Source organism: Atheta coriaria, unplaced genomic scaffold (assembly GCF_025399875.1).
Source record: "Atheta coriaria isolate IRGN ID8LTWV9N9 unplaced genomic scaffold, Caltech_Dcor_3.1 hic_scaffold_6_pilon, whole genome shotgun sequence".
In the NCBI taxonomy this organism is placed as follows: domain Eukaryota; kingdom Metazoa; phylum Arthropoda; class Insecta; order Coleoptera; family Staphylinidae; genus Dalotia; species Dalotia coriaria.
The window spans coordinates 4,793,333-4,811,771 of record NW_027045448.1 but is presented as its reverse complement, the minus strand read 5'-3'; the positions used below and the strand labels follow the sequence as shown (position 1 = coordinate 4,811,771).

At 35.6% G+C, this 18,439-nt stretch overlaps 1 protein-coding gene and 1 non-coding gene across 2 annotated transcripts in view; one reads left to right on the top strand and one right to left on the bottom strand.

Moving 5' to 3' along the window:
* The window catches only part of LOC135794330 (uncharacterized), a 40,851-nt gene that overhangs the window by 15,571 nt on the left and 6,841 nt on the right, over positions 1-18,439 (bottom strand). Inside the window, exon 2 of the mRNA XM_065305562.1 lies at positions 15,486-15,940. Within this exon, the coding sequence (XP_065161634.1) occupies positions 15,486-15,832 (347 nt within the window). The 5' untranslated portion in view covers positions 15,833-15,940. The remainder of the gene's footprint in view (positions 1-15,485; positions 15,941-18,439) is intronic.
* Positions 10,179-10,249, top strand: TRNAG-GCC (transfer RNA glycine (anticodon GCC)). Its single transcript has one exon. It is a non-coding gene; the product is annotated as a tRNA-Gly (tRNA).

Below are 18,439 nucleotides of genomic sequence, written 5' to 3'. Positions count from 1 at the left end.
TTAACAGTTGGCTTAAATCAACTATCAATGCGGTACTGTTTACAGTAACTGCAAGAAATAAAAATTAGCCTCAGACTAAAATAGACAACGTAACGTATGCAAATCAGCATCAGTCGTCAGTGCAGGCATGAGATTCGTACTTGCACTTGACTTTCTTTTCCGATTGGCTGCATTCTGGCCAGAATTAGCAATTCCAATGTTGCCTGACAGCACCAATGACGTATTCTCACATACAGTTCTTAGTTTACACTTTACCAAATGTTCTCTTTCCAAAATACACAAAAAAAGGTTAACATTTTAAACCTTTGTATTGTATTGTATTGCATTGAAGCAATTATGTTTTGTTTCTAATCTGATTCCATTCTGTATTCTCTATTCGTGATGTTATCGTGTGAGTTTAAGGGAGCCGAGGTGCGTCGGTTACGATCAATACAGAGTCTCCTCCCTCGTACATCTCGCCAGCCGGCTGCACCCCTGACCTAGCTGAATGTGACCTTCGCCGCAGTTTCCACGGTTTCCCCAAGAAAAAAAATCTGCGGCGAAAATTCCGCAAGAATAATAAATGATCATGAGCTTGTCCAACATTCCAAATAGACCTGCCAAGGTCAAAGAAAATTCCTTTGTCTTAATAACCACTTGGGAACTCAAAAAAAGAAAAAATATTTGATTAGCATTCATCATCCAACAATCAATCGTAGAATACATCCATTGAAATAAATACGTGCGTCACCACCCTCCACTCAGATTATAAGCCTAACTAAATCCCTTAAATCGCTCGAAAGCATCAAAGTTTCCGAATGGGGTTTGGGGTAAACTTGTCTTTTGTGATATTCAGTAATTCATCCCCAATATTAAGTTTTCAGCTATTCTACTCACAATAAGTAGAGAAAAGTTGAATAAAACCATGACGAAACGTATTTCGAACAAAATTTACCGAATTAAACCGAATTAAATCCTAAATTTATTATTTCCCGCTTTTGTAGCAACTGTAGCAACTCACAGCTATTTGTAGGTTCAAGTTTATTGTGCATTCGTTGCATTGCATCGGAACAACTGCAACTGTTTATATTTTATAATGCGCCGCCGCGTTCCGCATGAATTGCAGCAGTCCGCACGAATTATTTGTTAACAACAACGCGAGAGATGACTTCCATTCATAAAACGTTGTTTGTTGTGCCCACTGATGGTCTCTATTGCTGTTATTATTCTGTGGTGGGCTTTGAATTACAGCGTTGCGTAACATTTCAATGCGATGTGTGATAAATATCGGAATAGGATGCGACGCAGATTGTTCAACAATTTGCGGTTTTTTGCATGTCAACAAGCATCACGACCTTTAATTAAACAAACATCAGCCGCGTGTCGATTTATTTCTCGCCATATTGTCCTCTTTTGGTGAGATTCATATACGTAAACAATCGTTATTTTAACGCGCGCCAAAAAATCGAGTTACTTCAACATTTTGGCATTGTTTCAATGCTGACAGTGCACTTTTTCGCGCTCACGCAGGTCTCGTTTATTGTTTGTGCGATGTTCTGGAAAATTCGACGTTATCATCAACTCGCGTCCCGTTATTGGACCATTAATCTATTAATAAATACGAATTGAACATTGTTTGCAACAACATTTAATTTTATGGCTCAATTAACGCAGTATTTGTCAGTGTAATTATACACAATCAAGATGAGACTTTTGTTCATCACAAACTCATAAAAAAGTCAATTATATAAATTTACGATGTTTTCTAAATGATTTATAAAGATAAATGAAGGAAATTGAGTGAAAACAAAAACATTGTATGTTTGGTTGCATATATTTCATCTTTCTCTAGAGTTTCGGACTATTTACGTTCAAGATTTTACTTTAATCAATGTTTTGAAGTTGATAGAACATGTGGTATTGATGATTGATCACATGTTATCGAGAATAAAAGTGAAAGGGAGCACGAGACACAATAAGCTCGAGATGGAAGCGCTGCAGGAGGAGAGCAAAACACCCTCGACTTGCGCAGGCACGACAGAAGTTTCATTCACATCAATCTTACGCCGACAGCACGAGTATATTGTACATTTACATTCACCCACCTATTGTGTCATGCGTCGAGTAACAGCATGCAAAGTGCACTTTTCGATAGTTATGCTTGTTTTGTATTTTTACCCTCGCGACACGACACGAATGCGACCTCGAATATTATTCATTGAGAACGAAAATAAAAGCGAAAGTGAAGGCAGGTCCTAAACCCAATAAATATCCCTTTACGATCCTCGAGTGAAACAAAAGAATAATCTACGAGTTCAGTTTTACGTTGTTTTACGATATTGCAGTTTAGTTTAAATGTTTTTGCAATGAAAAGTCATAAAGTTCAATAGTGGCACGTAAACTACATTTCGCTGGTGTGGTGTCTCTGACGCAATAAAATATTTATAGCCATTACGAAACGCGAATAAAATATGCATAGTTGAACTCTCACAAAATCCATCCATAATAAAACCAAATTTGTAAAATCAAAAAATGAGAAAATAAAATCATCAAATCTGAACATTTCTATGTTTTTGTAACACGTCACGTCACGTCACGTCAAATGTAGTCAAAACTATGTTTCCAAACGAAAAAAGAAAACAAAAACACTGTGTGTGTGTGTTGTGCTTTTAGTGCTTTTCTGTTTTCGTCCCGAGTCCCGACTGACCGTAACCTTGGATTTTTCACGGTTGACCAACGCACACGCACACACCGAAAATTTCACGCTCGGAACGCTGGACGCAGACGACTTAACTAAAATATATTACGTAAAATTTTCAGTTCGATGTAACATTAAACACATTAGATGAGCGCGCTTCGTAAATTGAAACATTAAACATTACGCCATGCGCGCACACCAGCATGAAAAAGAAGCCGAAACGTCGTAAAAACTAATTTCACGTAAAATTTAATTCGCGCGACACACATAACCTCAAACGAGCGCTATTTATAAACATGACAACATTGTCCGACGACTCTGGTAGTAAAGATTGTTTTTTCATTAATAGCAACGCGACAATACACGCAAGGATGGGGCTTGATGAAAACTTCAAAGTTAACAAGCAAATCATAAATTTGAAAATATACCGAGTGTCACTGAAATTTTATTTTATTACCCATTAAGTCTGCACCCATAATATTAATTATTAAACACTAAAACATTGTTTGATATATGCTGAACTACTATTAAAATGATTCTCTATCATTATGCACATAGTTTCGTTTTTGCTGATCTAAAAATTCAAATAATTGAATTTAAATGATGCGTGGGTTCCTAATTTTTTTGGCGCCTGTTGAAAAAGTTCAAGGAGTCGTTTTTGGCAGTCAGCGGCCGGCAAATTGATGTGTTTTCATGTGTCCTTTTGTAATTTGTTGAAATTTCAACATTTCAATTTTCAATATTAATTTGACGTCCCAGGCTACCCGAACTATCAATTTGTACACGACATATATAATTATCCAAAATTCTAAGTATAAATATTGACTTACCTAATAATACTAGTGGTATTAACACAAATGTGAGTTTGTTTGTTTGTAACGCTTTCACGCAAAAACCATTTAACCAATTTTGATCAATTTTGGTGTAGAGATAGCTTTGATCAAAGAAAAGCAAATAGGCTACTTCCTGTTGCAAAAAATTAAATTGCAAAGCAAAACAGCAGAGATTAAAGTTTTTATAAACATTTAATCATAGTTTTAGTTATATAGTTCAAATCTAGAGGGCATTAAAGTGCATTATAATCATTTTCCAATTCTTAAAAATAAAATTAAGAATTTTATTGCAATGGTAGACATATAATAGCTCCTAGAAACAACAAAGTAATTAGTTATGCTTCTTTTTATTTAAATCAACACGGATGAAGTCACAGGCACAGCTTGACCTATAAATATTTATCAATTCGATTTATATTATTCAATGCGCGTCTAAGAAATTCTCGTACGTGTGCGGAATTTCAATTTACAATTAAAACAAGAAGCTTTCAAGTGCACGAACGCCGCCGACCGAAATGGAAATGCTACGAATAAATATTATGACTATTCGGGGAATGAAAATAGTTGCAATGCATACAGTACGTTCACAATGTATATGACAACACATATAAATTTAGCAAAATGAAATTTTCCTGTGGCGATGCGACATACATGAGTGAAGAGTTTCGAATTCTAGTCTAGACTGAAGATTGAAGATGACTATCCACAACAGTAAAGATATATCAATGTCAGGCTGGCGACGATAGAAATAATAGAAAACACAAAGAAGGAACGCATCAGGACGTATCGAAAACGTTACCGCGAACGGTAATTATAATAATTGCGGGCACTGCGGCCTAGCGGTGCAATTGAAAAAGTGAAATAACCGACGACGACGACGACCGGGCATAAAGTGCAAGAGCGCCGATTGATCGATCGCCGATCGCTTTCCGACTCGGTTTACTTTACTTCTAACTCCACTTCACTTCACAATTACTATTACTATTACGGTAGTACCACACAGAGTGCTAACGTGCTTGATGCGGTTCAAGAACCCTAGACATTGATTTTTCCATTGGAAATGAATTTCATTAACAATCATTCGGGAAGATAACAAAAACAATAATTTTTCTTTTTATTTTTTCGTCGTTTGATTGTTTAACTCTTTTATTTGTATTTTTCACTAAGCAACACAACATTGATTCGTTTTGATTGCGTTCAATCTAAATTGATTTGATTAAATGTGAATGTGGATGTGTATGTGTGGTTGTGCTTGAGGACAAGATGATTATTTTGACGTTAATTCGATTATTTTGATTGGCGTTGTTGATGCCATCATCTTCTCGCCTCGGACCGTTCATTACCACGCAGTATTCAGGCTGATAAATGATAAACAAATATATGTAATTTAATGGCGGCCCACGCTGCCCGCGTCGAGTTGAACCAAGACCTCGGGATTTATAATAAATTTATAATTTATACGTAAATGATGGAAGTTAATTAATTGCTTATCAGGGTTTATACTATGTAACCAAAGTAAATGATAGATATAGCTCTATATTCTCGTAAATAACAAAGTAGACGATGGTATTGTTGTTATAAGAAGACAGAATAATGATTAGAAAAGTAGAAAAATAGAAGAAAAAAATTGATTTGTCTTTTCGATTTGCAAAATAGCAAAAATAGCAAAAAATATATTTTTGCGCAAATTTTATTTGAAAAAACTTCATTTTGGGCCGGTATTCATCTAGTTTTATTAATAGCACTGAATAAAATTAAGTTAAATGATTAATTTAAAGCAACATTTGTTGATATAGGTGAATCCGGAGTTCTGCGGGACTATTTAATGCTATTTGTTTGTTTGTGACGCTTTCACGCAATAACCACTGAACCAATTTTGATACATTTTTGCATAGAGATACTTTGCTTCTTGGAAAATAAAATAGCCTACTTTTTGTCACAAAGATATAACTTTTAGAGTGTAAAATAAGCGCTGAAACTGCATTCTAAGCATTTCTCATTTATTTACATTTAAATTAAGGATCTTACTAACAAATGCTCTTTTTACATATAAAATTAAAACTATGATTTTCACGAACTGCAAAAAACTGATTATTACCGGGTATAATACAAACAAATTGAATTATTATTCATTTTTTGTTTTCTAATGAGAGGTACTCATGACGATGGTGATGATAATGATAATGAGCTAAAATTACTAATATTACCAAAATTACCCGACCGCCTAGAATCAGGATCAAGACGTTAGATGCACGCCGCACACATAAGGAAGAGGAAGATTGATGGGCGGCAGCGGCGGCGTTTTGTTAAAGACATGCCGCGGCGTGGCGAAAATTGAAAAGCACAAATCGTCCGCGTCACGGCTTCACGCGTCACGCGTATCACCTATGAAAACGTGTGAAATGTGCCAAAGCGAGACACAATCCAACACTGCATCTACACACATCAATCAATTTAGGAAGTACACTTTCCAAAAGAATATTGCAAACGATTAATCAAAAGTTTAATAAAGTAGAAAATTGCAATTGTTACTTCAATTTGTTTCATCTTGAAGCCGGTTGAAAATAGAGTAATTTTGCGGTTAAGTCATGAACTCATAAACTGGACTTAAGCGAGAATTGTTAAATAGGGAAATGCACACGCGGAAAAGTCGTAAAGTCACGGTCGTACGCACGCGTACTATATGATTTTCCAGACATTATGATCAGAATCTAAATCGAGACTATTTACAAAAGCGAACTTAATACTTAACGATAAAATTAGCTACTAAACAGTTAAAATCTAAATTTTTATTAGCTTCGCTGTTGTTCTACGTGTAAAATTGTTGGAATTTTTGATGCTATGTAACGTTTTGTTTGTATAGAATTCTCCGTTGTTTCTTGTTATCTTGAGAGATTCCACTAGGATAACTTCACACAGCTCACTTGACGAAATCACCAGTTTGCCCAGTTTGCTTTTACTCGGGAGCATGGAGGATCGTGCGAGCCTGCCTTTCATAAAAAGCACAAAACGGCCCGAAAGAGAATGTAACGCAGCATAACAGCACGAACGCGGAACGTCTCTCGGCGCGCAATCTGAGCTTTCGCAACTCAAAAACACGACGGCAGACAACGGCATGACTTGTCTACCCAACATTGTTTCAATGTTTCACAGTTTCAACGACTCGCATATGTCAAAACACTACATACCAGACGCACAAAGAAACTGAAGAGTCAGAAATGTCATTTTTATTAATTCAGAGAAATTTTTATTCATTAAAAACAAGTTTTCTATAATATTTCATTTTCTAGCGGTGGAAGTGCAAGAAAATTATTTATAATTATGTTTTATTAGCTTTTTAACCGCAACTTCAACTTTAATTACAATTTTAATTTAATAAAAAGAGAATTAATGAATGCGCCATCTAGATTCAAATTATATAACTATAAATGTGATTAAATCTTCACACTAACTTTAATCCCTTATTTCACACCCTAAACGTTAAATTTTTGTCATAAAAAGTAGCCTATTTTATTTTCTACGATCATAAATATGTCCATATCAATTTTATCAAAATTGGTTGAGTACTTTTTGCATGAAAGCGACACAAACACACAAAAACGGTTTTATTTCAACATTTCTTTCTAAGTAGCCATCATGTGCATCGTTTGCTGTCACCAGTGGCACCGAATAAATTATTTGTATAATACCAAGAAAGTACGCACGAAAACCCTGCAATCCTGACAAGAAAATAGCGCACTAAAGAAGCTAAAATATACGCACCAAGTTTGCGCAAACGTCGCTGTAATTTATGCAAAGTGGAAGTCCCTTTATTAAAGTCTTAAAAGAGAAAAACAACTTCTCCTACGAGTATTCTCATAGAATGACTCAACAAACATTTTTTGTTTTTAAAGCAGATGATGTCATCCATACACAAAATGTTTAAAAATCTAAAAATACATAATTAGTCAGCAATTACAAACGGATCAATCTTATCCCAAATTATTGTTGATGGAATTAATGAACGTGAGACAGGCTAAAATTTCTCCCAATTAATTGAATTTTCCTCGAAATTGCAGACGATATTGAACCCGACTGCAAGGCAAGCAATTAATTTAATTAAGATTACGTTAATTGCATTAATTAGACCATGTGATCTGTCATGTCCAAGGCTTGGAAGTCATCAGCACTCGTTTAGTAATTATAATTTGCCGCGGCGAATCGATTTTTACATCTTAATGTGAAATTTTCAGCCAATTAGTTAATGAAGACATTAACGCATTGTTAACTTCCGTGAACTTTTAAACAAGAATAAGTGGAAACAATCAAATCAATGAGTGAAACTCAGCGTAGGATTTAGAATAAAGTTTAATTCGAGTTAGAATATTGGCGTAGGTGTAATAGAAATGATAAGAATCTTGATTCTTGCATCTTGATTCGTTTGCGGCGAAACATTTCGCTAATCAGTTTATTGTTATTGTTATTTATAGACGTAATAAATTCGAATGTTACTTCCTATCTGCTCATTTGCGGTCGTTGTTGGACAATGTGTGTTGGCATTTCTCAGATTTCATTCGACATCGAAGCATCGACAATCTCGCAAACGGACTCGCCAAGTTGTTCCTGGTTCGTTGATTCCTCCTCTTAAGGATTACATTCGATACGGTCTTGACATGTTTGTATAAATACAGACTAACAATTTTTAAATGCAAGTAAAACAGAAAATGATAAACTTTTCCGGAATCAAATTGATTCTAAATCGTAGTGAATAAAAAAAAAACTAATTCCTGACACGTGCCTAGCGTAACATCGGCATCGCATGCTATGTTTGAATGGCACGAATTTAACATTTAAATACCTGGCAGCGCGCATAAAACAACGCTTAATTAGAATTAATCGCGAGCTGCGTAACTGGCGTGGCCGCGCGCTGCTTTAAATTCAAATCAGTCGGCGCGTCGGCTTAATAACACACTTTGCGGCCGTAATTCTAGGTTAGAAAACTGCTAACGATTTACGAAACATGATTTTCTTTACGGTTTCGGTGTTTTGCGTTATCTGCTTGACATGATCATGAAATTAACTGAGAAGTAAGCATTCAACATCAAGAAAAACAAACTGTGCCTTTTGTTTACCGCAATAATTATAGATTATACAATTATACAATTTTGGAAACTTACCAACCCTTAAATTATATGTATTTTTTAAATAAATGGATGGTTAAATACTTTGTTGTAAATTAAAAAAATAAGAAATGTGAATATTGCATTTTAGCGACATCTCTAACTTTCATCCCTAATTTTACATCCTTCTAGTTATATTTTTGCTATAAAAAGTAGCCTATTTGCTTTTCCTTGATCAGAAATAGCTCTAAACCAAATTTTATCAACATTGGTTCAATGGTTTATGCGTGAAAGCAAAACTAACACACATTAACATTTCTATATATTTTTATCATATGCATTGATAAAATTTTGAATAGACCCAAATGTACCTATTGATAATTCCAATTTCGTGATCGTGATTTTAAAACGTCTTTTTGCTTTTAAAATAAACGTTTCCATTGATTCGAGATTAGAATAACGATCTTGTCCACGATTACGATTGCAGCGATTAAACATGCAGATTACCGTTGTGTATTTATAATAATGCAATGTAATTCGAATGCGCCTTCATTCTTCAAGTCTAGATGTGCGTTGTGCGCCTAGATTGGCCATTCGACATGGAAATAATCTGCATGACTGACTGCATGATAAACACACAAGCTGGTAATAGCTCAGACTCTTGACGCGGGGAATTTCGAGTTGAATGATCACGAACAAAAAGCATTTAAAGATGTACCAAAATGAAGACAGGAGTGGAAAACGCTAACGTTGAATATAAGAGCCTCTCTACCAGAGATGAAGAGCAAAAAGCGCAAAAGTTGAATTTATATTTAAATGCAAAAATAAATCACGGAATATCAAAGGATTATTTATGAATCAATAGGAGACATAAAGTATCGGGGACTTGTTCTTATTTGTATTCATATTGTGAGCTCATTTTGTTGTTTTGTACAACGAGATCTTGATATGATATGAGATCATCCATTATACTATGTACGCATGTTCTTGGATCATTAATAAATAAAAACAAAACAAGATTGGAGCTGAGTGGATTAGCAATACGATGCAAAAGATTTGGTTTGCAATAAAATCTTTATAAGACGTAGAAATGATTTACTATTGTTCGGAAATATTATATTATACCAGTTAATATTATATAGTATTATAAGGTAACACTTAATAACTATGCACTACCAATTATACGGAAATTTGTATAATAAGCGTTCATAATGCAGTAGCCTGCCTTTCCGCGGTTAACTACGACTTGGTGTGTGTAGTTCCTTTGCCGGTAACTAGTAGTAACGCTGCACGTGTCCCTTTGTAAGAATAACGAGATAACCCAGCCGACGCACCTACCCCTACCCCTTTTTACGGGTGTGGCGTAGGATTTAAAGGGAATCAGCAGTAAGCCCACTGCTCAGTCGTACCTATGTCGTTCAGCAGTTTAATCGAAGATTCCGCAGTACTTTTCTTTCTTCAGGTCATACTTTCACATAGAAATAGAATAAGCTAATTTGCTAATACATATGTATTTATGTTTTATCTTATATCGAAACCGTGTTTAATTATTATCACACCTCTTGCACAGCATCGGTGGTTCAGTGGTAGAATGCTCGCCTGCCACGCGGGCGGCCCGGGTTCGATTCCCGGCCGATGCAAACTTCTTTTAATTATTTACTCTAGATGTTATAGACACATTATTTTATCACCCACACCATTAAAACCATAATTTAATAAGTTATGCCACCGCAAACTTTTTTCTTACTACATCTGCATCCTGTGTGACAAAATATTTCATGTTTATTTAATTACCTACATCATAAACGTAAGATGTTCTTATTAAGAAGCGTAAAGATCGAACCAACGATTATAACGCCCACGTTTAATTACAACTCCAACATATCGAAAGCGATTAAGTTTAATCGCTTTGAATAAAATACGCTTCTGGTCGATAACCAGCATGTTCCCACTAACTGGTCACTTGTAACGCATCTTGTGTATAGTGTTGCATCGCGTTTTAGCGCCATAAAACGCTATAAAACGTTGTTGCAGTTGCGCAATCATGTAATCACTCCCGCTAATCGTATAATTCACCATCACAAAGTTTACGGACATAGGCGAACTGATTATGAGCCGACAAGTGGATACATCGGACAGCGGCTAATCGCACAATTAATCTAACGATCAAGCAAACTCCAAAACAACTTCAATACAAAAACAAGCCAAAAGTTAAACCAGCCAAACTATAAACTACAAACAAAAACTCAAATAGAACACAAACATTTAGATTTTTAATTAAATTTTCCATTAAAACACAAGTTTAAGTGGATACATTATTTATGTAGCTGCTTTAATTACTTCTGCAAGCTATAATTAAATTGTACTTAGTTTTAAGTTGTAATAATTATTGTAATTTATGAAATTTTCGTTTCGTTTGCGTTTTCAACTTGTGAGCTGCACGTCAAGATACACTGTAAAAGGTGGACGACAATGAAACTTGAAACGCGAAACGGATATAGCCGCAAAGGGCATATATACAGACTTATTTGGACATACGTGAGCGACGAGTGGCTGCGAACACTTGCACATTGCGACTTTGATGCGAAAGACGAAACTGAGCAGCAACACAAGAACTTCCTTTCATGGCAGTTCAATGCGAAAATTACGTGGCAAGCACTACCACAACTTTTTTCATTCAAAAACCGAAGAATTTCAAAAATAAAAATAAACTTCAATTTACAATTTGACAAATTTCTGTCAACAACTATAAAGTAGTATATATCTTTGTTTAACGGAAAATAAAATAAAACTAAACATAAACAACAATTTGTCATTTTGGTACACAGTTTATCTTTCACGACATTCTAAAGAACCAAAAGGATTGTAAGTTGAATATACACCTGACTGAATGAATGCATGATAACATGAATATTTAGCTTCCAGCTTCACTTGCGTAGGTACAAAGATCCTTTGCAGAAATCGTGCATCTTGCAAGTCTCTTCAAGAAGCGTGCTCGGCGCTTGCGGCTTTATGTCTTTATAATTGCTCCGTGTCCCTCGAGCTTTCGCACAAAAACACATGAATAAGGATGAAACTTCCTCATACCGATTCATCGCGTTCGCGAGTGATTTCATGCAAAACCGAACAAGTGCACACACAGGACATGTTTTAAAAACGAAATAAAAATAATTAAAATACTGCATGGCTTGATATAGTGCTCACCTGTTATATAATAATTTTCGTTCTTTTGTGTGCATTGAATAAATCTTGCATAACAGGCTAACGAGCTTGGATTGCGAAGAAGTTATAACTTCCTTTTGACGCATGTGTGAAATTTCAAGTCATGCGAATTTACACTCATGTTTAGTACTTGGATGAGTTGTGTGAAAGTTGCATAACTATTTATAAAGCAACTTTGTCGTCGTTGAATTTAATAAAAAGAAGTTTCCGTCAATAAAATTATCAATTTTAATTTAAAGTAATAAAAAATTGCTCATAATTTATGATAGCACCACCTAGATTTAGATTATGTAACTATAACTATGAATGTATCTTTATATCAACTTTCATCCCTTATTTAATGCCCATTCAGTTAAATTTTTGCGATAAAAAGTAGCCAATTTACTATTTTGATGAATAAACTATAAGATTGTAATGTTTAATCAATAATGGCTTAGTAACTTTTGCTTGACAGAGTTACAAACATACACATCTTCACAAAATGAATACCGACATCATATCTAAAGAAATTTAACAACGATTTGATTGACACTCCTTTCTAAAATCACACATAGAAGACATTTAAAAATTAAATACGTATTTATTTATAAAAACATATGGTCATCAATTGAATTCCTCATTTTTTGTCAGTCTGTCTGCTCTTTTGTTAAAAAAAAACCGCTAATCACCTCGCAACATCATTACACGCTGTATTATTGCATCAAAAATAGTTGTTAATCGCCGCGAGTTTCAGTCGAACCGTAAACGCTCGTAAAAATGCGCAATTAACTGTAAATGTACACATCGAATCGATCGATGGCGACGTGCCATTAGATGCACTTCCTCCGGTGGCTGGGAATCGCCACTTCCTCTTCCTGTCTTTCACACGCACGCGCGGGCACGCACCTATTTGCCGCAAGAGGTAAATCAGGGCGCTAACACACGGAATTTATAAATAGTTGTTACAACCAAATAAAACACCGTTTACCGCTGACGCCAGTCGATAAATTTATCATTTTTAATTTGTTGAAATTCCAACTTACCGTTACCGAGAGAAAATGCGACTAAATGCGGAAATGAGATGTAAACTCACCTGCAACGAAAGAAAGAAACAATCAGCATTAAAATTAATTAAAACTTTAATTGCGGAATATCATGCGGTCATGTTCTGGTAAACCGCTGATTGTCATACAGAGTAAACAACAAAATACAAGTAAAAACCACGATAATTCGCAATAAAACGTTGATTACGTTAATTATATCAGCGATTTCTGCTAATGACTACTCTTTATTAACTCTATAGAGAACAAAAAAGATCTTCAATCGAATGTCAACATTGAAACCGTGAAAATTGATTATATCAAGTCCGACCAGACACTTTGTCTGTCACGGCACCCCATCCTATTGCTTGACTATTTGCGATCCGTCTGAGTGGCGTTTTTATCGATAGGGGAGATTCCCAGACCTAGCCGAACAAATAATAAAAGAAAATTCCATCACCATTATCACAAAAACATCTCAGGAGAAAAATGCGCATCACCGAAGCAATAAAAATAAACCAACCGAGCAAATAGAAGATGGAAAAGATGCGCGGAATCCAGGCGGTGTCCTTGAAAAAGCCGCACTATAATATTCCTGCTGCTATCCTTCAAGATTCACCAAGTTTAGACAAGATTTATTGCTCGCTACTACATTTCGCTTGGAGTTACGCTTGGACAAACGTAATAAAAGCAATAAAAGCGAACATAAATGTACGGATGCAAATCCTAATGTGCTACAACAAAGCGTCCTATTAGTAAATGTCAGTTTTATAGGTTAAGTTGGTTTCCGCGCGCAAAAAAAAAACGTCGAAAGTTGGAATGAAAAGGTAAGTCTTCATTGCCACATTGTTATTTGTTAAACGTGGCTATCCGTTAAAAGCACTTCTGGATCAAAAGCGCCTTTGTAGTAAACCATCCGGTGGTTTATTGCCGGCAAGCACACGATTCAGTCATTTACCCACTTCTCCCATTCTTGGAAAACACGAAAATTTTCATTTCATTTATTCAGTTTCTTTGTTAGTTTGGTGTCGGAATATCTGGAGCAATCAATAGTAGTTAACAGTTTAGACACGCTGTTTTCCATTGATCGAAATTTACTAATGACGCATAAACAGTTTTGTAAGTCAGACAACAACAAGAGAAGACCATCAAAGACTACTGTTCTTGTTTGTGTATTATATTATAATGTTATGAATCGAATTGATGAGTTCGCAGGGGCAGTGAACGCCGTGAATGCGAATATAACGAACGGACAAACAAATCGATAAACCAGTGCGATCCTGGAGGAAACAAAATTTCAACTCGAGGCATGAAACTGGGTCATACTATTCATCACCCAGGCGAACGGAACAAACAGCAAAAAGTCGAAAACAACTAGGAACTAGCTAACAACTAGTGGGAGCTCCCATGGAGTAAAAAATGAAATATTTCAGAGCGCAAACACGTCGAAAGAAATTGAAATAAATCATCTCGGTTTAAGTTTGTTAAAGAAGTTAACAAAACGCAAAACAGGAAGAAAAGTTGGTTTTTACGTGATAAAAATGAGTTTTTAAATGATAAACGATAGGAAGCGATAAATTCGTGTAGGCGATGACATGCAGGATCAAAAGAAACCTTGTGATGTCAAGTGCAACTGCGACGAGAGTCCGACGCTATCCAGTTCGGTGATATTCTAGGCGCGGCGCTAAAAATACAGCGTCGAATTCGAATTCACATACAGATTCGGATTGAACTAATCCAACACTCCCAAAATGAGCTCATCCCAAATCCTAACATCGAATAAATTTGTTTGGAACATTGGCGTCAAGTGCAAAGTGAGTCAACACTTGCAACTTGTAGATGTAGGTAATAAGTAATCGCGCGTTGGGTGTTAGGTGTTGGTGAAGTATGTTAGTATGCAGCACCGCCGAATATTCCAAATGTTCCGAGTATTTCGACGCCGATTCTGGCACTCTGAGTATTTGAAGCGCGGAGGCAAGAATCGAAGCAGTCCCCATGTGTCGAAAGTTATTTGGAACGTTTAACCCGCACGAGTTCTCTTTGGGTTTTCAACGGAGAAAGCCCACGAGGAGCGTAATCGGGCCGAAAACAGCCAAAACAAATATGGTGTATGGAAGAGAAGGTGACGACAGCTAAGAAAAATCTAAGGAAAACACATAAATGTCTTTTCCAGTAAAGTTGGTAGAGTATAGTAGTGAGATTGGAGTCAAACACAGTAAATCATAGTTTATTAGTGATTTTTTTAGTAAAAATGTGATTATTTTTTACTTTTATGTCTCGATACCATCGATAAGACACGCAATTTTATTTTAAAGAAATGAGAAATGCTAATAATGTACTTTAGCGCCATCAGGATTGACATGATCTAACTACAAATATGATTGAATCACTATACTAACTTTAATCACTTATTTAACACCCTGTAAGTTATAATTTTCAATATTCTAACAGTTATTATCCTATTTGAAGCTAAAACAAATTCAAAAAATCATAAATCATCAAAATCTGTCCAGCCATTCTTGAGATATAAATGTTCTAACTAACAATTAATAAAATTAACTAAAATTTGCTGTTTTTCAACTAATCGGAAACTTTACACACAAAAAACTGTGAAATCAACAATTATTATCCTTACCTTTTGAGACTTTGATGCTTCCCCCCATTAATCAACACTTTATTAATAGGTTTACCCCCAATACTGGTCGGCGTCGCCGAAGAATAACTCGCAGTAGCAGTTGTAGCATCACTAGCAAAACTGCTAATACTATTCTCCTTACTGATGGACGATGCGGCGTTGTTATTCAAATGCACCGTGTGCGTCGTAGTTGTAATCGCGACATTATGATGACCGCCCCCGTTCGAGGTCACCATCGTCGTGGTCGAGCGACCGTTCGTGAGCGGCGGCGACAGCGACAGCTGCAGGTGCGCCTTTCCGGGTCCCGCCGGCGGTTTCTCGTCCACCGGCAGCATATACGACAACATTTTCGAAATGTCACTTGAGATTCACGCACGAAAGCAACAACCGGGGATACTATCGACGGGGTAACATTTTCGAGTTGTCGAGTTTTCTTGTGGTCTGCCGGAGAAAGTCTGTAACAATAACAAAAGAATAATTGGTTGTTGTAAAGTTCATCAATTATTTTCTATTCTATAATCGAGGTGATGTGGTTTTTAGACTGTTGTGTGTTGGGCGAGTTATTTCATGCTCCGCACGGCGTTTATCTATCTTTTCTCGTTTCTACAAGTCTAGCAAAGATTTGTATTATACGCTTGGCGAATCAAAGTTTCATGAGAAGGCGGTTACATTCGCACAAGCACCGTAACCACAATCATACCGTAGTATTTATGATGCATTGTTCGGAGATTAATAAAAAATGTTCACCTACGCATAAATGTTTAGCTTATAATTTTCGTTGTGCGATATTTTTGCCACTCGAATCATAAGCCACTCTGCGGCTTTCACAATGACAACGTGAAAATTAACAGGGGTAGAGACACTCACATTGATCATACATTGTCTCAGTGAAGTTTACGAGCTTTCGTGAGCTTTACGATCGCAAACGCACCGCGAAACGCAGTCTGGGGAGTGTTTTAAGAGGGAAACACCGCGTCTGATGCGAGTGGAGAAAACTGAAAGGTCGCGTTTCGGAAGTTTTCCGCCGGCAGCACGACGATTGCAGTGTCTGAACAGCTCCCGACACGGGTGTGGAAGTTCATTGCACTTGTCTAGCTGTAGATTTATAAAAGAAAAACAAGAAAAGAAATTTAATTAAATTGAATTTCATTCAATATCAAAAAATTCCCTACTTAAATATTTAGTTTATTTTATAACTTTATAAACTTCCTTATTTCCTATCAGATATTTTGTTTGGTAGTTTAGTATGCATTTAATCGAAAATATTTACGTTAAATTTTATGAGCGGCAAACTTGAATGTTTTTCATGCAAGCGCTTTCCCGTTTTTTGCGCTTAAGTCGAAACCTGCGCGTCGCACAAGCATAAGTATAAATAGATATAAATATACTGACCTAGTTCAAGTTAATTTACAGTACGTGCGAGAGCAACGTGCAACGATATGCGAACGACAAGCGCTTTAAGAATTTATTGCAGATTTACTTAATTAAGTGATATTCAGCAGTCCGCAATAAGTCAATATGAATTATAACTTATCATATTAAATCAACCATCAACTAACTACTGTTAGTTTTGTGGAATTATAGCTTTGCATGAACCTAATACAAAAGCGCATCGTAGTACTATTAAAACTCAGTATTTTATTAGTTAATTATGTATATGTAATTTGTACTTAAATTATAGCCAAACACCAACACGATATGCATATGCATATATATTGCATACTCATTATTTTAAATTACGAGTGACACTAAATATTCAATGCTTTTATGCATTGTGAATCTTTCTTTTGCCCGTTTGTGCCTGATTACGGTGTGCTACTAATAAATATAAATATCAGCACGGAGTGAATTCGTGAAGCGAAACAAATTCGCTACGTGCACGAAATGCGTAGATTAAATCCGAAATATGCGCCCGGCTTCCCATCGCGTTTCGGTTTCGTTTAAATTGCGTTGAATAACACACATAATCATATTAATCCAGACACACCAGCGGACAAAACGTAATCGCATCCAATTAAGTAAAAGCGCGCTCCGTAAATAAATAAATAATATAATAAAATGTAACACATTTCATGTTATGACACACTTTTCATACAGTTATTAAATAAATTGATCAATTTTTCATTCTCAGGCTAACTTCCGATTTGCATCGAATTGGATTTTGTACGGAATTAAAACGGCAGGTGGCGTCAATAATAACAATAGTAATGCTTAATTTGAATTTGAAGCTTTCATGCGAAAAATATTTGAAAGTTGAAATATAATGTATAATACAATGGGATATGGTCGATGTGAATAAAGATGAGCTTATGTAAACAAAAGAGAACAAAAAATATCACGTTGCTCATTAATTACGTAATTTCATTTAATTTTGTGCGAAGAGAATGCATGGAATTCACATTGTTCAACGCGTCAAGTTGAAAAGTTCAAATAAAACTTCCTTGAGAATGAACTGCACCGAGATATTTAAAAGTGCAATGACTTAAACCTAAACATCTTATAGATTAATGAAATCATAATGATATTATAAATTCAAATGTTTGTAACTGTTTCACGCAAAAATTACTGAACGAATTTTTATGAAATTTTGCTGTGGTGAAGCTTATTCTTAAAAAAAAGAGATAAATTGCATTTTTTTTTTCACAAAAATAAAACATGAAGGGTGTAAAATAAAGGATGAATGTAAGTATAGAGATTTAATCACAATTACCACTTATCAACTGATGAAATTTAAATAAACTTTGAACTAGATATAGAATATTAATTAAATAAATTATTCTGATACCTACTCCAATAAAACTACAACACACAAAAACGAAATAAATATAAGAAGATATGTGATGCGTGAAATATGTGTCATTAGGTACGGAATTGGAGCGTTGCAGCCAGTCAGTCAACGCCAAAACACGCTGTGATATTCCAGCGCCAGGCTGGAAATAAAACAAGAAGACGCT